At 43.8% G+C, this 24,435-nt stretch overlaps 1 protein-coding gene across 3 annotated transcripts in view; it reads right to left on the bottom strand.

Annotated features, from left to right (window-relative positions):
• The window catches only part of TSGA10 (testis specific 10), a 360,446-nt gene that overhangs the window by 285,089 nt on the left and 50,922 nt on the right, over positions 1–24,435 (bottom strand). For 2 of the 3 annotated variants that reach the window (XM_069204316.1, XM_069204317.1), the window contains exon 1: positions 21,951–22,166. The exons of the other annotated variant lie outside the window; for it this stretch is intronic. In XM_069204316.1, coding sequence (XP_069060417.1) covers positions 21,951–22,010 — 60 coding nt within the window. In that variant the 5' untranslated portion in view covers positions 22,011–22,166. Of the gene's footprint in view, positions 1–21,950; positions 22,167–24,435 lie in introns of those variants that run through there. 3 annotated transcript variants of the gene reach the window in all.

Below are 24,435 nucleotides of genomic sequence, written 5' to 3'. Positions count from 1 at the left end.
TGCAAAACCTTTCAAAGAAAACAATAATAAACTATGTTTGTTATCGTTTTCTTTGAAAGGGCGGGGCCAAAGGAGTGACGAGCAGTGAGGGAGAGTGCTGTGCACTCCCCCTCACTGCGCATGTATGTTTGGCTGGGCGTCTCGGACTGGCCAAACACACATGCGCAGTAGGCTCTCTCCATCCCAGCACTCCCAGCCAATCCTGACACTGCTTTGAGCACCGTCAGGATAGGCTGTAGGGCAGGCTGGGGCTTGTGCCTGCAGCAAGAAGACAGAGGCACAGAGCAGAGCTGAGCGACGGCGAGAAGATCCGTTTTTTTTCCCCTAATTTAATTTTTATTCCCCCCGCGAGCCACTCCGCCCTTTCTGCACCCTGCGAATGGCCACTAGGCAGTTAACTGGAATTGCACCCTCCATCAAGCTCGGTTACACTTTAAAGTATTTTTATTAGTCAAATTAAAAAATCTTTGATACGAAGGCGACCAATAAAACTCTGATCTTTTAAGCTGATGCTCTGATCCATGTCTTCTTCACATTTAGTCCCCTTCTTTTCTCTCACACTGTGCCACAGAAATAGGAAAAAAAACTCTGGTCGCTTAAACCTATTGGTATTCTTATGGATCTAACACTAGCATGGCTACCGAAGAGTGTTGCTCAGTAACTTGCCCCATTTTGTAGAGTATAGATCTGCATTTCACTCCAATAGGGTCTTCTACCTTTCACAATTAAAGATGCTATCATTAACCCATTGTTTAAAAACCTAACCTAGACCATGCAATATATGCTAAATTTAGGCCTAGCACCAACTTGTCTGACTTGGCCAAGATCATGTAAAAGTTAGTGGCTCTTCAGATAGCACAACATTTGGACATTTCAAACTGTATTTCAATTTTTCAATCAGGGTTTAAGCCCCATCATAGCAAAGAATGTGCCCTACTGGGTTTATGAAACGACACACTGAGGCTGATGGTTGAGGGGGCAGGCTTTCTTCTGATCATGATGGATCTGTTGGGAGCTTTTGACACAGTAAACCACCTAATTTTGCTTCATAGGTTAATGTGAAGTGGACCATTATGGGCCTTCAGCAACTAAGTGGTTTACATCCTTTTTAACTAGTGATGATAGAGTATTTTTGGTTTGTTGCTCTTATCTCCTGTTACTACTGCCTGCGGTGTTCCACATGGGTCCCTCTATCCTCGGTTTTGTTCAACATCTACACAATCCTCTCTTTCAGTGGTTTTCAACTTGTATGTAAAAGTGAAGTCCTGTGTGTATTACATGCAAGTGTAGATCAGACTCTCTAATAACCCTGGCACTGTTCTTGTTCTTTAGGAACTTCCAAAATTTAACACTGGATGCACATGTGTCAACTTCGGCTAAGCAGCATAAAACCTGAGTTAATCTTCTATGAGAAAGCCAAAGAGGACCCAAAGATCACCAACCCGCCCTTTCTGTTGGGGTAGGGGGAAATTCCCAAACTAGCCTCAACTGTAAGAAACCTGGGCTTCTACTTTGATAAAAGAATGCCCCAGAACAAGTCAGTAAGGCAGTGGGAAGTAGTTTTCACCAATTGAACATCCTGAAACCTATTGTTCCTCTTCTGTCCCAAGAGCATAATACCCTGGTGATCGGTGCGATGATTAACTCCAGGCTGGATTACTGCACCTGCCTGCATGCTGGTATCCCAGTAAGAACATTAAGATGACTGCAAAGACTCTAAAATGCAGCTATGCTTAGGATATCTGGGCTTAAAAAGATAGATCACATCTGTCACGCCAGGAGCTCATTATAACTGCTCCACGTTATGGATCAAAATCAGATTTAAACTGGCATGCTAGATTTATAAATGTTACTACAACCTAGGCTGCAAATTCCTTAATTGGAAATTCTCATCATACTTCCTGGGCCGGACCTTACATAGTGAGGTGCTAGCCCTGTTAATCATCACCAGTGTTAAATTCCTCAGGGTTAAAATTAATAGAGGCAATATGGCCTTTTCGGTAGCAGGCCTGGGCCTATGGAATTTACTATCAGTCAAACAAAGAATGCTACCTCTCTTGCTAGCTTCAAGGAAGCCTTAAAAGAATATCTGTCCTACTCTATAGACTACAAATGGTATGACGAAACCCAATCCAGGATAGTGTGCACCTAACACAAAATATCAATCCTAGCAATATGGCTAATGATACTTACAACTTAAAGGGACTTTGAACCTTAATGTGATTTTATTCCTAAATGTGGTGTCTATTTTGCACCCAGAAGAGATTTGTACTCATAAGGTTTTTCTACACCCACGTTGATGTGAAACCAAAGGTGATTTTGCATTTTGCACCTCAATATGCTGTTAACCATGTGCAATGTATTTTGCACATCTTCTACATCTAATGTGACATCTTACAAATGCATTTCCTCTTTGCACTGAATGGTTTTGCACCTCAATGTGATACCACATGAAGACTTTGCAACATGGGAGTTACCATAAGCTTTAGCACAAGTGTGAGTTATACACTATCCTGTATGAAAGTTGGAAGACTATGATCAAATACTCTGATATCAACCTTCATATCTTTGCCACATAATTTAATGTCTTGAAGGCACCATAAGATTCTACTTTGACTAGGCACATTAACAGTGATACAATGCCTACCATCTCCATTATACACCATAAATACTACATCCTTCTCCACACCCCAATTATCACCTACACATCCCTCCGGGAATTAAACAAGACTGCATAATGCCAGCATAAGTCAAGGCAGGCAATACCATAAACTGTAACCAAGCTAATTCTTCACCAAAAACTAAAATGCTGTCAGAGACCAAACCCACAGCGCTCCCACTATCCAACACCACCCTTGACACAACGTTTCTCTGTCAACTACTCAGCAGGTCCAGTCTGGTTACAGAAAACAACGTCACACAAATTGACTCTCAAAATAAGGATTAGACCACCTATAGACATTGGTGACATCAGAGGTATGACTACTCACCACATGCTTCATTACAGCCACTTACTACTGACCAGAGGACAAATGTCTTATCCACTCCACAAAATGAACTGCTTGATATCAAACTGAAGCTGAATCATTTGTGTGACACAGTAATATTCTGCAAACTACACTCTTCATCTCTTTCTCACAGAAGAGGTTGCTTTCTATAGACTGCTCTCTTAACTCTCCTCTCCATCTCATTCAAGAAACCTAATTATGTAGAGCCTATTAGAGTGCTTCAGAGAATTCCTTTACCCACTGTCTCAATGCATCTCACATACTCTAATACTCTAATCACAGATCCAAAAACCTGTACTGTTATCACTGTCTACAGAGCAAAATGTCCTAAACCCAAATATCAATCTGCTCAAGCAACCTTAGAAGAAGCACCTCCTTTCAACTCAGTGAGATCATATCCTATATATTACATCAAATCTGTCCTCCAGGGCTATATAGGTCTGCAGTCTCTACAACAACTACCATGCCTGCTGTCATCCCAGTCGGTTATCTTTACACTACTGCATTCACAGAACCCACCATATCACTATCTAACTACTAGAATACAACATATTTCACCGTCACAAGCAAACAAACTAGTGTCAGGGGTGGCCTTTATCCAAAATGTGCTCCTTAAAACATAAACTGCTTAACTCAAAAACAGCTTTTCGTTTTAGTGTATCACTATGGAGAATACAAATACAACACCTAAAACACTGAGGATGAGGATCTTATAGTGCCCATCTTGTTGCAAAATGATTTTACTGATAGTTTCATTGATTACAGTGATGATCAACCGATCTTGCAATTTTCCTTGAAGCTTTCTAACTTTACTAGGAAGAACACTCCATCACATCACTATTTACAACCTCCTATTGTTCAACAGCCTACTTCAACATTTAACTTTCCCAAATAGCATTAACGGCTCTTTACAGGATCTATTTTCATAAAGAAACACCAGGCATAAATCAGTAACACTTTCACTTGAATTAGTTAGACCACTTAGTCATTTTTTTTCAATATCCTGCTATTAAAATAACCCCCAGGCTAAATTGGACAGGCAAATGGTCAAATCTTGAGACCACAAACACACTGAAAACAAGCACTTGCGAAAAGTGCTAAGGCATGTCAACAATGGCATGTACAAAGGTGCACAGATTATTTGTGCTGTCTCTGTGCAAATTGTCTCTTTCTGTGCCTCCTATGCTGTTGCCTATTTTCTATTCACTAAACCAGCTGTGCTCCTGATTTTTAATCCCAAAGCTTGGGGTTCTGAAGACATGCAGTGCTGTAAGATGGTTGCATCTGAAAGGACTGTTTTCATTGTTTGTTTGTTATGCTTTTATTTTTCATTTTACACTTACAGTGCTCTGGTTCTTCGACAGTTTGTACTTTTGAAAAATTGGCAAATAAATAATATGTTTCAAAATGCAACCTTACTACCGTTGATTTAATTAATTTATTATTTATTTATGTATAAGATTTGCACTCACACCAAATGGTTGTTACAGGACATGACTGGAAGGGTGAGTGGTGGTTGTGGGGTAGACATGTAACGGGTAATAGGCATGGAAGCAGTTTTAGGAACATATACAGGAAGCCTTTCAAAAGAAGCCAATAAATACTTACAGGTATCGTAAACAGAACAGCAGGTGCCCTTTGAAAGCTTGTCTAAGCTTCCAGTCACTGGGTGCCTATGCTTCATGTCGACCATCTATTCAGGCACTGATGAGCCTGAGGCTGATGGGGGCCACAAGAATGAGGCCCAACTTGTCCACTTCATTCTTCTAGATAATGGCATGCTGTGAAAAACCTTTTTCAAGTACATCAGGATCCTGATTATTTCCATTATGAACTCGATGGTGAATTTGAGGGAGAATCATAGCCTGATTTCCACAACCCCTTACCTCTAATTGTGTCGGACTGGATTACTGATTCTCTTTTCTGTTCAAGGCTCAGTTTTTACAAATAATACATTTAGTATAAAGTAACTAGTCTATGAGAAATTGAGAAGAGATTAACTACCCAAGATGAAGGCTTTTTGTGGGCAGGTAGCAGTCTTGGAAGTAGAGAAAGCACTGATAAAAGTGGATGGGGCTTAGGGATTTGAAGAGTGAGTGATGTCAACTGTGATGGTCAGGTATCACAGAAATGAGTGATGGGTGGGAACTGGGGCTGAATACTGGGAGACCGGACCTGAGTATATGGAAGGTACAGTTGGAGAGTCTCATGCTGCAGTTGTTCCACAGCAGCAGTTATGGGAAGAAGAAAGGATCACTGCTTATTTGAAGATTCTAGACGTTCTGCAAAAGGCATTCTGTCAGGGATGGACACTGAAAGTGTGGAGGTAGTGTCTAGTTTTGGATACACCAAGGTGGGCGGAGTGATACTTATGATCTAAAAGGTTATTAGGTTTATGGACTAGGTATTATTTTTGTACCCTTTTCTGATCACCACTGGATGCCTATATGCCTTTCAGTGAACCCAGCTGTCTAGTCACTGACCTCAAATGTCTAACTCCGCCAAAGCCATCTTATCTCTCTAATCTGTTAGTGATTCTTGGTACTGTGGCAAATGTGTGCTTATAGTGCACTGATACCCCTCCAAATGTTATTTTGGAAGCTAGAGCCATTCTAAATTAGTATAATGTTGTAATAAACAACCCAATCATCTAATTTCAAGGATCCGCACAACACTCATATGTCTACTAATGGCCTCTTCAATGTGGGAAGTTATCAGTTCTGCTTTAAGTTTGTCCTTTAAATGCCTAATCTGTTAGGGCTTCTGTAGTTAGTCTCCAGGTGTGAATTTTCACAGTGGTTGATCACTCCTCCAGTGGCCCACCAGTGGTGAATGGTATGAGAGTGACCTGCCTAAATTACCTACCTCTTAAAATACATAAATGTTCTCTACCCCTGCCTGGAAACAGTGCACACTGATTTAATATCTGTAAAATCATACTCAGTTTAGCTTGGTTATAGTCAAGAACAGGTATATACTTTGCAATCACAAAATTTGCCATTTTACAAACAGCATTTGTATAGTCACCATCAGGACTCCACAGCACCTGGGGTATTCTGTAAACCTTGATTCCCAAAGATGAACTTCTCTGCTCATTCAGCACCACTAGATCCCATTTCTTCCCAGTGTCAGGAAAAGTTAACAAAACGTAACTGTTCATTTAATGCACTTTTTCCCTAGTCAAAAAATCTCCTAAGGAACCATGGTGATTTGATGTGATGCAAGACATATCATTCTTTTGCTTTCGGTCTGGTAAATGAGACAGACCTTTCCATCATTAAACATCGGTTCAACAGCACCATGCTGTACCTACTTGACCCATTTACCAAAAGGATTTGTAGGCAGGCAGCAGCTGCTGCTGGGTGACTACCTGCATTCTCACACCATGGGCAGTGTCACATAATGCAAGCACTGGGAGCATCCTGCCACAATTTTGGACCTATTGATGTCTTAAGAAGTCATAGTGCTGAAGCAGCACTATTTCACCACTGGAGAGTGGTAAATGGTTGCTTGCCATGGAAACTTTAAAGGCTTGACCTGCTTTTTTGATGGAAATGTAGCAGCACTTTTAGAGAGATCAAAAGTTAACAACTGAACATTATAGAGGAAAATACACATAGCAACATAACACATTACCACTTTCAGAATCTTGTTTTTTTAAGGCAGTGGCAAAAGGTGTTTGGAGAAAATACAATCTTATCTTTCCACCAAGGACAGGAAATAGCTCCAGTCAGAAATGTTTTGTGAACAAGCGCCCTGGGTTTTGTAGACATGGTCGAGAAGAGAACCCTAGTTTACTTTTATGAACTACCCAGAGATCCTGAGTGTAGAACTACAGGGTAAGCACTTCTAGTCTTGCCTTGTAATTTTGCATTCAATTTAATGGTTTTAACACTTTTAGTAATACAATGGGTCTCTTAAGCCATTCAGGTTTAAAATGCAACAAAAAACAGGCACATGCTGTTTAGGACTTACAAAGGACCGGCCTCTCCTTGCACAGGTTCTCAGTGAGGTCCTAGGTGTATCATAATCTGAATGATTTACCAAGCACTGTTGAGCTGGAAACTGCCTTCTGGAGAGGTGACATATCATTCAGACAAATCACTCGCTCTACCTATGGTCCTAGATGCCAGTTTTAGAGCATGATTAACTGACTACAGCTTGGTGCTACATGCCCATTGTGAGGCTAAACTTTGAACATCAAGGATATAATTTCACTGTAGTTGAAATCAAAAGGACTATATGACTTTTAGAACATTTTACCAAAACCAAGTCAAATAATTATTATACTGGCTTCCCAGACGAGGAATTGTATGGTACGCTACAATAGAATGTGCCCATGAGGCTTGCACGGTTCTCTTATGTTCACCCAACCTGCTTCTGAATTCAAATGCCCGCAATGTGAGACATTACATTACTGATGCTCCCAGGTTGCTCTCTGCTTCAAGGGTACACTTCAATTCCGGGCTACTGGAAATTTGTAACTCAGGGCTTCATCTGAAAATCTTAGAAAAACCACAAAGGTCCACTGGAGGAAACAGAGGCCAGGAAATGTGTTGTTTTCACTTCTACTCCGTTACCGCTCTAGGAACAAAGAAAATGTAACAGTCTGGCAAGAGATGGGTATCCCAATCAGAAGATGAGAGTGGTGGCTCACAGATTCTTTTCCCCAACCCCAATACTAAAGTGTTTTAGTTAGGACCTCAAATTAAATTTGTAGAGTTCCTACTGTGCCTTTACCTCCTGTTTCTTCTGAATTTCTTGTCATATGATAGGGATGATTCCACCAGCTTTGCTTTGCTTCTCATGCTGGCCCCTTAGACTATACAAATACTATTCACAACTGTTCACACTGGCCAGCAAGCTGAATCGAGACAATCTATACTTATTTACCACCTAACACCCAGCTTTCTGCCACCGTGAACTACTGCACGAGTGAAGCCCTACTTACCTATACACAATTACAACTAGGTGGTGCCTAGGTGTAATTGTGCATAGGTTGTTTTAACTCACATCAACGTCTGTTAGGTAGCAGCTCCAGGAGGAGTCTCTGAGAAACACACTAACTGGTAGGGCACTGCTATTTAGTTATTTGCTGCCCCTCTGTATAACTGGTCTTTCGGAATTCCCTTGGAAAATGGCCATCTTTTGTGCTAGTCTACACTAGACTTTCGCATCTGACTTGTACCAGCTGCAAGATTCTGCCACTGGGCCACTGATCAGAAGAAGGCCCTTCTGCAAGATTACACTAACAGGCCCAAGGACACTTTTGTAAAAGATTAATTCCTAGGTGGAATAAAGCCCTTTGCATTTGAATCAACTGGCTTAATTCTACACTGACGAGTACTTAGACAATACTAGAAATTCATAATTGCAGCATATAAATACTAGCACCAAAACGACACACAGTGTGGTAGCACTCTCACTCTTTGCTAGCAAACGATTCACTGGGGCTGCAAGGCTGGGAGCTTCTCAATACCTTCTGCCATCATTAAATCACTGTTTGGGCCAAACAAACAAATCTGGACTCCCCTTTCTCTATTAGGTCTATATTAAATAAAAAATAAAAAAAAACTAGTTAAAATGTGAAGACCTAGAGGTCAGTAGCCACAGAGCCAAATCTATAACATCAGATTAAGGCTGGTTGAATTCTGACGATCACTCTTAGTGCAAGTGATCTAAATCCACTCTTAAACCTGTGCTGGACCTGGCCTTTTCTGCAGGCCCATCTCCAAACCTTTTGCCTTTGGCCTCCTGTCTTGCTGACCTCGTTTTTGCTGGCTTTAGAACAGTACACTTCTGGACCTGTTAACCAGTGCTAAAGTGCACGTGCCCTCTTCTTAACACATGGTAACTTTGATTTATCCACAATTGCCATATTTCATTTACTTATAGGTCCCTAGTAAAGTGCACTACCTATGCCCAGGGCCTGTAAATTAAATGCTACTGCTGGCCCTGCAGCACTGATTGTGCCATCCACTTCAGGAGCCATTCAAACATGTCTCGACCTGCTGTTGCAGAGCCTGTGTGTGCAGTTTTAAACTGTTAGGTCGACCTGGCAAGTTAACCCTTTTCAAATCAAAAGCTAGGGCCCACAAAATGTGAACTAGTCCCAACGCAAACTCTGAGGTCCGGATCAGCTCAATCAATGTGTCAATTATCTCTTGATGCAACAGACTTTGGACAACAGTTCTCATTCCTCCGATATTTTATTGATGTCGTAGATTGCAAATTCCATCATGCAATCTATCTTCATCTCATGAAAACAACTTTGAAGCCTTTATTCAATCTAGTTCATGAAATACCAATGCACTTCAGGTGAAACCCTTCATCAGGGGGAACTATAAAAATTGCAACATACATGCAAATCAGGCGAATGATGTTACTCGATAGTATTTACACTTAAAAAGAAAAAGGAAAAGATGCTTGGTATGCGTGCATAGAGTCATGCAATAGTTCATGCAGAAAAAAGATATTGCAAATCGTGTTCCTTAGAACTGGAATATAATACAAAGGAAAACAGTGTACTGGATGATGACCCACCGATTAACAATGTCAAATATGGTTGATGTGCAGATTGTGAGCAAAACCTTGTGAGCCAGACGAAACAAACAAGTAAACCAAGCCCATGAAGACAAACTGCCCTGGTGACCATGCACACCCATCACTCATGCTAATTTCTTGCCAAAATACTCTGATTGTGTGAGGCATAAAAAAATCTTCCTTTTTAAGTCACCCCTATGTTAGGCCCTAGACAACCCAAAGGCAGGGTGCAGTGTATTTAAAAAGTAGCACATGTACTTTAAAGATTTACTTGTCGTAGTAGTGAAAAACACTTACATTCGTTTTTCACTACTGCATGGCCTATCTCTCCCATTGCATAGCATTAGGATTGCCTTATTACATGTTATAAGTGTAATTTCCAATTTAAAATCACAACTTATGGTGAAGTCAGTTTTTAAACTGTAATTCTGAAAATTCCACTTTTAGAAAGTTGGCATTTTCTTACTTAAACCATGTAGTGCCTTCTGCCTGTCTCTGAATACACGTCTGGGTGGGTGACAGATGGGCTCTTTTGCATTTCCCATACACAGCCACACACAAAGGGAGATGAGGTGTGATTGATGGATCATCCAGAGCCTGATGGGCCATCCTAGGCAGGGTGGGAGGGAGGAGCTTAAACTTACACCTGAATGGACTGTCTCCTAATCCCATACAAAGGGCTGTATGCCCCCCCCCCCCTGTAATGAATATGGAGACAGGCAGGGCAGGGGCTCTGTGCACTTCAGAGGCCTCTCTTTGAAGCCCCCCCCCCCCAACTACAAAGGCACCTTGGGTATAACAACTGGACCTTAGACACCACCAACTCAGTAAACATATGGACCTGTAGATACTCTGCCAGGAAGAACTGCTGTGCTGCTGAAAGGACTGTCAGTCTGCTGGACTACTGCTCTGCTGTGCTGACCTGTTGCCTGCTGCCCTCCTTACCTGGTAGTGAGAATGACTGGACATGAAACTTTCCAAACCAGAACCAAAGTGACTACAAGAACTTGCTGGCTCGCTTCCTGTTTTCTCAAGTCTCAGGGACACAAATGACTTCCAACTCACATGCTACAACTCCTGGACCTGCCTTCAGCCAGCTCCTGGCCCCCGAGAGGAACCTCTCCAGTCCTGGGCCCTTGGAAGTGTTTTTTGGCTCCTGAATCAAGCTTTTGTGCTCTTTGTGACCAGGCCCGCTTGCGCCAGAACCACATCACTCACCTGAAGAATCAGTGCAATCCGCTACAAGTTCGTCTCTTTGCACAGCAAGCATCGGCGCTGGTGACGTGAGGCTCCAGCTCGCCCTTCTGCGACGCCCGGCTGACTCTTAGTGCCCGTGGATCAACACCTGCGATGCTCTCCTTGCTCCTGGTGAATTCCTTCCCCATGAACAGGACTCTAGGCTCAATTCTTGAGAAGGTAAAACTACAGCTGGACTTATGTGGGACAGTATCCGACCCGCGCTTCATCGCGGTCGGCCTGAACATTTGGACTGAACCCGGCTAGTGCGACCTGATATTCCCGGTTGGTGCTTTATGCTTTAAAGCACTATATTACATTTTAATCTTTAAAAATTCATCTCTCAACTTCTATTTTGTTGTTTTGGTCTTGTTTTGTTAATTAAATTAAGCTCTTATTTTCCTAACCAGGTCTGGTATCTTTTTGTGTGGTGTTTTCACTGTTTAACAGTCTGAAGTATTGCACAAATATTTAACACATTGCCTCTTAAGCTAAGCCTGACTACTCTGTGCCAAGCTACTAGGGGGCGAGCACCGGCTAATGTAGGGTGTTGGTGAATTACCCTGACTAGGATTGTGGTTCCTGCTTGGACCAGGTGCATATCTCTGCCAATCAGAAACCCAGTTTCTAACAACTTGGTACAAAAATGTCCCACAAATCTTGCACAGCTAAAATGTCTGCTTTTCTACTTGTAGACAATTTCGTAATTTTTGATCAGACAGAAGACAAATTAAAACAGTTCCTTAATGCCTTAGGGCAGTATGCTCCTGACAATCGTCTAAAAATTAATTTGAAAATAAAACTAAAATTCTTGTTTTTGTACTAAAAAAAACAAGGATTGAAGTGAGGTGAAGTGGAATAAACAGCTCTGCTGCCATTTTGACTCAGAACTGTTGTGGACCCAAAGTATGACCACTAAGAGCAATCCTTTGAATGGTATGAATAATGCCCTGGTGTGTTTTACTAGGTTTAAGGTTTATCACAATCTCTCCTGGTAAAAGGCCATAAATTCAAAGTAACTCCTATGATGACCCCTGGTTCCAAAATATGGATCCTGAGATCCTCTCAAGAGTTGAAAAAGATGTAAGCAAGAGCCTACCATTGCGCAAGAGGACCAAATACCGTGATTTAAACTGTAAATTAAAACTTGGGATCAGGTATGGTTGTGTTTCTGCCTTGGTTGCCCTGCTGAGTTTTTAAGTTGACTAGATATTCCATGGGGACTCTACACTCTTGAATTTGGGCAACAGTGTTTGGAGATTTAGGGCCTGATTTAGAGTTCGGCGGAGGGGGTTACACTGTCACAAGTGTGACAGATATGCCAGACGCCGTATTACAATTCCACTTTAGCCTGTGGAACCTGTAATATGGCAGACAGGATATCCGTCACGTTTATAACGGAGTAACCCCCCCCCCCCCGCCAAACTCTAAATTGGGCCCTCATTGGCTAGAGAAATGTTAATAATAACATTATTATAATGATGCTACAGTTTCATTACCAGTGTTCCTTCCTGGATTAAAACGCATCACGTACATTACATAAAACGCAGAAATTGTGATGATAGCGGAGGGAAAAACATTTAGCTTTTGTGCTCTATACTATTGTGGCAAGCCTCCTTACTTTAGAAAAAAGTTAACTGCCCTCTGGCTTCAAAGAAATGCTTAAGAACAAGCGTTGGGCAGCTGCTGCTATCCAAGACAAGGAAACATTAAGGTTCTGACTTCATTCACATCCCACCCTTCCCTTACTCCACTCATTTCCCTCACCCTTATTGCTCTGGCTTACACTCATCAATGAACACTCAATCCATATACGCTCTGCTGACATCGTTGATCTTCCTCACCACGCACAACTTTGACATCCTCTTTCTTATGGAAATCTGGTCACCCCAACCTCCTTTCATTTTTAATTAGCTCAACCTTGATGGCTATTGCATCTACAATTATTCACCACCTTGCAACCCCTATCCTCCAAATGCCCTGGCTGCTTCTGGCTTGATTTTTTACTACCCTTTACACCACATTCCACCTTACTTACTGCCCTATGTGCCATATTAGTCTATTTTTAAATGACTTCCCAGACAATGTAATCCTCTTCCATGCCAATTCTGATATTATCTTTTTGGGTGATTTCAATCCCTCTGACAATAACAATTTCATACTTCGCAGAGATGCCTTCCTGAATCCTACAGCCTCCTTTAACCTCTACTCACACATAACAGGGCCCACCACACACTAGGCAGCAATTGTGACCTCACCCATTCTCTCGCTCCCTACATCTCTTGCCTCCCAGCTAGGCCACTTGACTTGACTGATTATTTTGTAACCTACCTCACACACAGCAACACAAACTCTTATCAGTCACCTTCAGATCCTCTACAAATATTCCTACTGAAGTAGTCTATCACCTCATCTTTTGATCTATCAAGCCCCCCTGAGTATTTTGATTCGCTCCTGAATGTGCTTAGTTCCTCCATCAAGGCTCTAATTGGCGAAACATTAACTTTGTCATATGCACTCTAATGGTAAGTAAAAAGAAACTTGCAATTCATCATGACAAACCTGTCTACTACTCTAAAACTAAAATTTATACAAATAATCATCCCAAAGCCTTACAGATCAGTGTAGGAAAGTACCATCTTGCCTGGCATGTTACCCCCATTTTTACATGTAAGTCAGTTTGTTTTTACTTGTCTCACTGGGATCCTGCTAGCCAGGACCCCAGTGCTCATAGTTTGTGGCCTGAATGCGTGTATCTGTGTAGTGACTAACTGTGTCACTGAGGCTCTGCTAATCAGAACCACAGTGCTTATGCTCTCTCTGCCTTTAAAATTTGTCACTATAGGCTAGTGATCATTTTCACCAATTCTAATTGGCACACTGGAACACCTTTATAATTTCCTAGTATATGGTACCCAGGTACCCACGGTATTGGGGTTCCAGAAGATCCCTATGAGCTGCAGCATTTCTTTTGCCACCCATAGGGAGCTCAGACAAATCTTACACAGGACTGCCACTGCAGCCTGATTGAAATAACGCACACTTTATTTCACAGCCATTTTACACTGCACTTAAGTAACTCATAGTGAAAGTTAGGTGCAAAGTTACTAAGTGTGAGAGCACCCTTGCACTAGCAAAGGTGCCCCTACATAGTGCAGGGACATTTCCTCGGACTTTGTGAGTGCGGGGACACCATTACACGTGTGCACTACATATAGGTCAATACCTATATGTAGCTTTCCAATGCTAACTCCGAATATGGCCATGTAACATGTCAAAGATCATGGAATTGTCCCCCCATGCCCAATCTGGTATTGGGGTGCCAATCCCATGCGTCCCCGGGGTTCCACTATGGACCCCTGGGTACCGCCAAACCAGCTCTCTGGGGTTTTCTCTGCAGCTACCGCTGCTGCCAACCCACAGACAGGGTTCTGCCCTCCTGGGGTCTGGGCAGCCCAGTCCCAGGAAGGCAGAACAAAGAATTTCCCCTTTGGAAATAGGTGTTAAGGGCTGGGGAGGAGTAGCCTCCCCAGTCTCTGGAAATGCTTTGAAGGGCACAGATGGTGCCTTCCTTGCATAAGCCAGTCTACACCGGTTCAGGGAACCCCCAGTACCTGCTCTGGCGCGAAACTGGACAAAGGAAAGGGGAATGACCTCTCCCCTGCCCATCACCACCCCAGGGGTGGTGCCCAGAGCTCCTCCAGTGTGTCTCAGACCTCTGCCATCTTGAATCCAGAGGTGTGAGGGCATACTGGAGGCCTTTGAGTGGCCAGTGCCAGCAGGTGACATCAGAGACCCCTCCTGATAGGTGTTTACCTGACTAGGTGGCCAATCCTCCGCTGAGGGCTATTTAGGGTCTCTCCTGTGGGCTTTTCCTCAGATAACGACTTGCAAGAATTCACCAGAGTTCCTCTGCACCTCTCTCTTCGACTTCTACCAAGGATCGACCGCTGACTGCTCCAGGATGCCTGAAAAACTGCAATAAAGTAGCAAGAAGACTACCAGCGACATTGTAGCGCCTAACCCTGCCGGCTTTCTCGACTTTTTCCTTGTTGTGCATACTTTGGGGGCTGCCTGCCTTCATCGTGCACTGGAAGCCAAGAAGAAATCTCCTGTGGGTCGACGGAATCGTCCCCCTGCTTCAGCAGGCACCAAACTTCAGCGTCACTGGTACTCTGGGACCCCTCTCATCCTGACGAGCATGGATGTGGAACACGGGTGGTGGATCCAAGTGACCCAGCCTGTCCAGTGGTCCAACTGTCCAAATTTGGAGAAGGTAAGTCCCTGCCTCCCCTCTCCAGACAGTAATCCTGTGCACCGCGTGAACTGCAGCTGCTACGGCTTCTGTGCACTTTTGCAAAGAATCCTTCATGCACAGCCAAGCTCAGGTCCCCAGCACTCCCTCCTGCATTGCTCAACTCTCTGAGTTGACCTCCGGCTTTAAGGGACCCTCTTTTGTAGTGTTGAGACGACCGCCGTGTTCAGTCTTCTTGAACCCGTGTTCAAGGACTTCTGCGAGTGCTGCCTTCTTGTGTGCGGGCTCTCTACATTGCTGAGGGCCCCCTCTGCCTCCTCTCCCAAGTGGCGACATCCTGCTCCTTCCTGGGCCCGGGCAGCACCCTTTTTCTTCAATCGCGACCTTTGCAGCTAGCAAAGCTTGTTTGCGGTCTTTTGCAAAAGAAACAACTCTGCATCCTCCAGCACTCTGTGGGACATCTTCTGCACAAAGGAGAAGTTCCTAGCACCTTTCGTCGCTGCAGAATCTTCAGCTTCTTCCATCCGGAGGCAGCCATTTTGCACCTTCATCCGGGGTTTAGTGGGCTCCTGCCCCCGCCTGGACACTTTCACAAATCTTGGACTTGGTCCCCTTCCTTTGCAGGTCCTCAGGTCCAGGAATACGTCTTCAGTGCTTTTCAGTCTGTTGTGGTCTTTGCAAAATCCTCTATCACGACCTTAGTGTGTTTCTGGGGAAGTAGTAGCACTTTACTCCTACTTTTCAGGGTCTTGGGGTGGGGTATCTTGGACCCCCTTAGTGTTTTCTTACACTCCCAGCGACCCTCTACACACTACACTAGCCTAGGGGTCCATTCGTGGTTCACATTCCACTTTCTTAATATATGGTTTGTGTTGCCCCTAGGCCTATTGCATCCTATTGTATTCTACAGTGTTTGCACTACTTTCTGACTGTTTTACTTACCTGATTTTGGTTTGTGTGTGTATTTTGTGTATTTTACTTACCTCCTAAGGGAGAATATCCTCTGAGATATTTTTGGCACATTGTCACTAAAATAAAGTACCATTATTTTGGGTAACTCTGGGTATTGTCTTTCTTATGATATAGTACCTTTATGAGATAAGTGGTATAGTAGGAGCTTTGCCTATCTCCTAGTTCAGCCTAAGTTGCTCTGCTATAGCTACCAGCCTATCAGCCTAAGCTGCTAGAACACTACTAATAAGGGATAACTGGACCTGGCACAAGGTGTAAGTACCATTGGGTACCCACTATAAGCCATGCCAGCCTCCTACAATCAATCAGACACTGTGCCAATTATCTCCCTTCTGCTGTAATTCCATATTCAATTGAGAAAAATAAGATCAATAACACCAAATCTTCAACAAAATAATATTGACTCTGATATGCATGTAATGAGCAAGCCCATAGTACTACCCCAACATGTCAGGATATTCCAGCCTTAGCTTCTTACTTACCCTTACTCCCTCAAACTCACCCTTTATGATAACGAGTCTCCCCCAAGCATCAAGTCTTTTCCTCCTTTTATTACCTCTGCTTACCTGAACTTTAGCAACATCTCCCTTCATATTGGTAACTTCACTTCAACCCTGAAAACATGCAAATCTTGCTTTACTAAAGACATCCAATCCTGGCCCTATGATCTAGCACATTATCTTTCTTTCACTCTTGTTCCCTTCTTATTTAAAGTCCTTGAAATGCAACAGCTTTACATCTTCAGTCACATATTAACTATCAAAATCCCATACATGCAATCAATTAACAATACGGGGGGAGCTGTAATATTTTAGGCAAAGGTTTTGCAGTTTCGTCCTTTCCCTTCTTAAAATCTGCTCTTCTCTAATACAAGTCAATGGAGAAATAGAATGGCCCGACAGAGTATTCTAAATTTCCCTCCCATGTGTTGCAATGAACCTTCCATTCTCCAAGTGCTGGAAAACATCCTTCAAATCTGAGAAAAAAACAAACAATCCTGGCCATGTCCTCTGAAATCTTTTGGCAGCTTTCCACATTGTTAATCACAATATTCAACTTAACATTCTCACCCTCCTACCTGTGTACCTCCTGAACAGTCCTGAACTGGCTTGACACTTGCCTCTCTCACTACCACCAACATGAGCAACTTGAGTTCTCTAACTTACCACTGCTCCCAGGCTCATATGGTGTTCCAGAGTTTCTATTCTTGCCCACCTCACCCTCCTCCGATCTACCAACCAACCTTTACTTGGAACCCCTCATTACACTCATAAATCATTGTGACGTCTCTCTCCAGTGGTATGCAAATGACATGAAACATTACTTTAACCTATCATATCATCATCAGCAGATAGCCAGCGCTTAAAAACCTATATGCAAATTATTTAATAATTGATGTTCATTCTTACTCAGTGTAAGTAAAAAGACTGATGACCAACTGTTGATTAGCTGCCCCCTAATATTTCCCCTGTCATGGCCTGGGCACGGGGATGGTAGTCGTCCTTGATAAAAGGGGCTCCATCAGGATTTACCTCTGTTTGGCAACAGAGTGTAGCATTGTTTTGTGAGCAACATCCAAAACCATACAGAACACCCATTTGGAGCCTCATAGCCTGCTGGAATGAGAAAATAAGGAGCAGGGCAGAACATGGCTACTGCGCCAGGGACTCTTAACCCTTCAGAATCTCTCAAGAATATTTTTGAATGAAATAATGTCCTTCTCGGTGTTAATGGGCTTCAACTTTTATTAGGTCAATCAAGACTCAGTGAAGGCCTTCATAAAAATGTATTCAATCAAGGGACATAAAAGCAAATCAGGAGACCACTGCTATTTAGAACCCCACATTATGTCTGGATCTTCTTGAGATCCCCAAGGCACTACATGAAGTGAGAATCCAGTCCACTCGATCACTTGGTTTGCCTCCAGAACCATCTACCCTACAACTGTGACTGTACTTAGGTTCCAACAACTGCAGCTTTTTCTGGTCACGCACAATGGCACAAGATAACTCAGACACTACAGCAACTGAACCAGACTCAAAGAAAATCTTCTGAACTTCTTTTTAGGCTCTTGCTTGCAGCTCAGTGCTCCTTACCAACCACTCAATATCTGTGCCTAAAAAAAGAACCACATAATAAAGCCTGTACCGACTGATGTCGAGCCTACACATACAAAAAATATAATTAGGAAGGATGAGTGTGTAGCCCACTATTCATATCACAGACAATTCGATTGTCACCTCATGGGGTGAACAGCGGCAGAACATATATACAAAATGTACTGCTGCTGATCCTGGGCTAAACACATCCAACCAAGACATGAGTGAGAAAAAGAGCTGCAGGGATGATTTAGGGAGCCCATTGGGTTTTTCCCCTCGCATGACCAAATCTGATCAGGTGAACAAGAGAGTCTGAAGGAGCCTGCACCTCTTTCTATTATCTAGGTTAGTGTGGATGACAGTATTTATTTCCTCAAAGACCTGCCGAAATATTTCTATGGTGCAGGACTAGTCTGCTCTCAAGTTGTCTACTGGCTTGCACTAATGGCATGATGCACGCCTCCACCTCTGCCAAATCTTTAGCAGACACATTGCAATACCAGCTCAGCTATGTTTACTTCACGCATCTCACAGTACAAGTCTGGATTACCCATGTAACAGCACAAGAAATTGAGGACACCCTTAACCTTGTCACCACATATTATATCTTCAATTAGTAGGGTGAAGCAACCCGAGTTCCCATGAGAGGCTGAGTATTGAGGCCCTGTGTCATCAGTTTGTTCTCACCTGGAAATGAGGAAAACTGGGAAGGGCTGCTGTTTTATGCTAATTTCAGTTGTCTGCATAGCCTACGAACCTGCTTGAAGCTCTCTTATACCTAATTTGATTGCAAATACGTGTCTTTATTTCTTTGCCTAAAGAGACCTGCTTTATATACCCCAAAATGCCTTTGAAGTTGGGGGAACTTCAAGGATTTGTTTTGAAGTGCACAAGTTCCTCTTTCAGCCCGGTCCTGTCTGCAAGGATCCCTGTGGGGGGTTATCAGTTCTGTGTGTTAGGGCAGGCCACTGGCCTTTGAAATGTAAGTGTGAGCCCCACCCCCAACCTTCCTGCCCAGGAAGACCCATTCAGTATGCAGATGACTGCAGATGTGACTGAGTGTTAAGATTTTTATGGCTGTCTGGGTGGAACATACAAGGGGAGCCGTCAACTAGCACAGACCAGATATGGATTGGAGACAGGCTGTAAGGCACAGATTGCAGTAGGTGCAGAGAAATGCCCACTTTCTAAAAGTGTAATTTCTAAAATAGTAATAACAGGGCCACTCCTACCAGATCAGAATCTACCACTCAAAGGTGTATGAGGGTAGGTCTAATGCTAGTCTATGAGAGGAGCAGACCTCACAGTAGTGAAAAACAAAAGTATGAGTTTTTCACTGCCAGGACATGCAAAACACATAAGTACGTGTCCTGCCTTTTATCTACATAGTACCCTGCCCTATGGGTTATGTAGGGCATACCTTAGTAGTGACATGTGTGTAGAAAAAGGGGAGTTTAAGGCTTGGCAAGTACTTTTAAATGCCAAGTCGAAGTGGCAGTGAAACTGCACACACAGGCCTTGCAATGGCAGGCCTGGGACATGGTTAAGGGGCTACTTATGTGGGTGGCACAATCAGTGCTGCATGCCCACTAGTAGCATTTAATTTACAGGCCCTGGGCACATGTAGTGTACTTTCCTAGGGACTTACAGGTACGTTAACTATGCCAATTGGTTAGGAACCAATGTTACCATGTTTAGTGGAGAGAGCATATGCACTTTACCACTGGGCAGCAGTGGTAAAGTGCGCAGAGTCCTAAAACCAGCAAAGTCAGGGTCAGAAAAATGGAGGGAGGCAGGCAGAAAGTTGGGGGATGACCACCCTAAGGCTGTCAGGTCTAACACCTTGTCAATGCAGTGATATAATCTGATGTACTAAGGTCAATCGCTCCTGCATGCTAAATAAACACGTCATTGAATTTTGAAGAATCCTGGTTATATTTTTACATGATCTTTGTTGCATTGTTTTCCTGACAAACATTTCCAAGGCACACTTGTGCATGGTCTATTAGAGCCAAGCCAGACCCTTTAGCATGGCCCTTCTGAGGGCTTTAAGTAGGAAGAATAAAGTTGAGGGTCTCTAGAAGGGGGCATGGTCTATGGAATTAAGAGCATGGCCTAAACACATAAACAAAATTTCTATGATTCCGATAGCATGCCACCTGACTGGTATTTTGTTTCTTCCCTGAGTTTTGGGTTCTTGCATGCAGATATATAACACACCAATTAACATACACCTAAAGCCGACTAGGACTATTGGCTTTGGCAGTTAGCTGTTTAGGTTAAATGAGTAACAATAATGGTGTTGTTAATAATATTGAAAATGTTTCAAGTCTAAAATTATGAAACTGTGAACTAAAAATTACTAAGGGAACGGTTAGTGGATTCCAGAGTGTCTCAAACACTCCTGTTATGTTCACTGTGTTACCCATGCACGCCAATTCCCTCTCCAAATCTCGCCCACCTGCATATCTTACACCTTGTCTATTTCCTTTTTAGCATCCTCTTTTTCTCTCTCTAATAAATGCACCTCCTCGGATCTCCTTCACTTCACCATCCCCCAAACACACACTACACCTACTTCAGGTGTAAGAACTGCTTTTATTTTTACTTTTTCCACCGTCAACATTTTGACAGCTGGGCACCTCCTTCACACATATGCACAGAGTCATGATGGCAACTGGAATATGTGGCCACTACTTTGTGGACTCTGCAGAGGCGCCAAGCATTGGATGGCTATGTATTCTGAACATCTTTTTGACTCACTGATAGGCACTGTGAGACACTAGCACTACTTCAGCCTCATCTCTAGAGCTCTCAATTGTGGGACATCATAAATACCCGGAAGTGACTCACTTCATAGTATGCACTATGCAAGTGTAATATGCTACAAACAAACACGCAACCACAGTTATGTAAAGTGGCAAGTGGTTGTGTGAGTTCTTATTGTGAGTATTTTAGAGTAAGTAGACAGGTCCCCGCTTTCAGTAACAGATTTGTAAAACAGACAAGGGAGAAAACGGTGGCGTTTAAAATGCCCTCGGTAAGAATGTATTTGTCAAAATGGACAGCTCGGGTGTCGAACACAACACCACACACACATGTATCGGACACTCCAGCAAAAAAAAAAACAAGAAACAGAGCCAGACTCTGTGATGGTCACCCACCCACGTCCAGAGAGCTGATAGGGGGACCGGGAAGCCGTCGCCCTGGCAACGTTGATGGGGGCGGAGAAGGTTCGGTTGTTTCTCTAGTGCGCGTGCGCGGCGTGATGCTGCCTTAAGAGATACAGTAACTTTTAAGTATTCGTTCACACGGAGTTGTAGTCGTCCCACCAGACTAACAAAAGTAAGCATTTCCTCGCGGTGCACAAGGCAGCTTAACTATTTATTTTTAAGCCGGGCTGCTGCCCGCAAACGCAGAACAAGTGAGAGTATAATGTGGAAATCACACCCCGTGCGCTCTCGTGCACGCCCCGATAAAAATGTAGTTAACCCCGTACGTTCCAGAAGTAAGTATCAACGTCGCCCCTGTTCCTACCGTCCTATCACCTCTCCTAAATCTACATCACAAGCTCAGTTCAAACTGGGTGATGCAGACTTAAAGGAGCACTTAATAGTTGTCCAAATCCTTAACTCAACGCGAATGCACCTGATTAAAGTTAAAATGTTACCTTTCTCCTGTCTACAGGTTCTTCCACTCACATATAGATTAACGCGGAAACAAAACGGACGTGATTTTGTTTCTCTTGCATGTTTCCAAATGCTGTCCTGCGTACCAAACAGTATCTGCAGTAATCCCTCTCGCCCATCCCGATGCCCCCACGGCAGGTGGTCATACCTGGGAGTGTAAATCCGGCTTCCTCCTCCTGCCACGGACCCCGGACAGCCTGCCGTTCATGGTACTTGCCCCTCTCTTGAGTGATGCAGACTCTCGGCACTCCTTGCTCTTGTGTCGCCCTCTCCTCCCCCTGCACCCACACCCCCTCGCTGCTCAGGGCGGCTGCCCGCTCTTTTCCAACCCTTTCCCTCCACTTGGCGTCGGGTCACCGTTTGCAGTTTAGCCCTCCCCCATCTTCCAACTTCCTGCACCAATTTGCCCTGGGACGTTACTGTCATTACAATACCCACCTCCCTCGCTGCTCCCCCAGATCACTGACAGTGAGTTTCCCAGGACACACGGGCCACACACTGCATGTGTGATCTGCTACCACAGCGTGTATGGGATACAAGTAATAACATCACGATTGAATCATGAAACTGGGGTGAAAACAGCAGCACTGTGTTACTTGGCTGAATTGCTAGATTTTGTGCGATGGGACAATAAATACTTCAAGAGATATATGACTCGAATCTGCAGCTAAAACAGCGCTGCATGTATGTGTGACCTGAGACACTTGCTAGTGACATTGCAAGACATGTCCCACCGTCTAGCAGATGAAACAGCAATGCATGTATGATCCGATACTGCAGGTGAAACAGCGTCGCGTGTGTGTGAGACCTGGAACTACAAGTGAAACAGCAATACATGTGTGACTGGAGACTGCAGGTGAAATAGCAATGTATGTGTGATTACCCGAAACTGCATGTGAAACAGGGTTGCATGTGTGATCTAAGACTGCAGGTGAAATAGCAATTTATGTGTGATTACCCGAAACTGCAGGTGAAACAGCACTGCATGTGTGTATGTGTGACCTAAGACGACTGCCAGTGAAAAAGCAAGGCGCGTGTGACCCGAAACTGCAAGTGAAACAGCAATGCATGTGTGACCCGAGATGCAGGTACAACAAGATGAAAGTGTGATGACCAGAGACTGCAGGTGGAATAGCGCTGCAAGTGCGAGACTGCAGCTGAATTAGCACTGCATGCGTGCGCAAGGCTATGTGTTTGTGTGAGAAGAGCAGTAGCACTGTTTGTGCGACCTGAGACTACAGGACCTGCGTGAAGAGATTGCAGCTCGTGTGTACTGAGACTGCATAGAAGCACCTCAGCAGGGTCGGAATGCTCTATAAAGAAATCTGGCAGTGCGTAAAGAGCTGGGCTGTCAGGTAATTCTGTGGGCCTCTTTTATGGGCTGGTGGGCAAGTTTTGACTCTTGATTTCCCAGATATTATGACAAACATTATCTACGTCATACACAAGTGCGTGCTGTTTCTCATACCTTGTAAAATACCTATACAGCATGTCTTCACAAGTTCAAAACTGCCCCGAATTGCAAATGTGGGAAAGTCAGAACCCCTTTCAGAGGGCCATGGGGCAAGAAGGAATTACTGGGTCCAACAATGGTGGTCGAGGCCTTTTACTCCTAAGGTTCGTGGGCCCAGCAACCTATGGGCTCTGAACAAATGGGTCAAGTACCACTTCAGCACTTGACTCTTTTTTTGTATCTCAATTCTTCATTGAATTTTCATAAAATTTTCAATACAGACATCATATAACAGCAATGCAAAAATAGTAGTTAAGCCAAGTCCAAGACATCGAATGAAGGAGAATATCTGAGAAGACAGTGAATACAAGAAAAATAACACATAACAGAACCCCTCCCAACCGAAGTGATGTGATCCAGAAGGTCCCCAGGAGGAAGAGAGAGGAAGGGAGGAATGAAATAAATAAAAGTGGGAGGGCCAAAGAAATAGGTCAGGTAAGTCGGGGTGCTAGCCCCCTGTCCATCCCCCAAGAAGCCACCCCCCCACTCAGAGCATCCAAGGCCTGGGTGCAAAGTACGGAACCAGGCTGACTGGTGGCAGCTACTCATGTAGGAAGGGGCCCCAGACCTTCTCAAACGTCTTCAGTTGATCGTTGAGCTTATAGATTAGTCGCTCATAAGTGGCCATGTAATGCATGTCAGCGAGTCATGTACTATGGGATGGTGGCGTGGCTGATTTCCAATGACACAAGATTTCCACCTTTGTCACTGCGAGGGCCATAGCCAGCCAAGTCTTGTCATGGTACGTTAAGTCCAGGAATAGGGGCATGTTGTGAAGCAAGACTAGGCAGGGTACCAAGTGAGGGCCCACCTCCAGGTGTGTCATCAAAGTATCCCAAACAGAGCCCTAGTGGTGTGAAAGCACCAAACAGTTCTACAGAACATGTAAATTATCACAGCCCAGTGTGCCACACCTCCAGTACTTGGACTATTCTGCCATCTGTGCCCTACACAGTTCTTCCGGTGTCCATTTCCTGAAGTGCATTAGCTTGAAATAGCTACATTTTAACCTTGACTCCAGAAGAACGCCTTAATGCTCTTCCAAAAGGTTGTGCTAGTCCACCTCAGAGATGGAAAGGCCTAGCCTCTGCTCTCACCAACAATGCAAATTATATGTGGT

This window comes from Pleurodeles waltl, chromosome 8, assembly GCF_031143425.1.
Source record: "Pleurodeles waltl isolate 20211129_DDA chromosome 8, aPleWal1.hap1.20221129, whole genome shotgun sequence".
Classification (NCBI taxonomy): Eukaryota; Metazoa; Chordata; class Amphibia; order Caudata; family Salamandridae; genus Pleurodeles; species Pleurodeles waltl.
The sequence above is the reverse complement of the archived record's forward strand: the minus strand, read 5'-3'. Positions and strand labels throughout refer to the sequence as shown.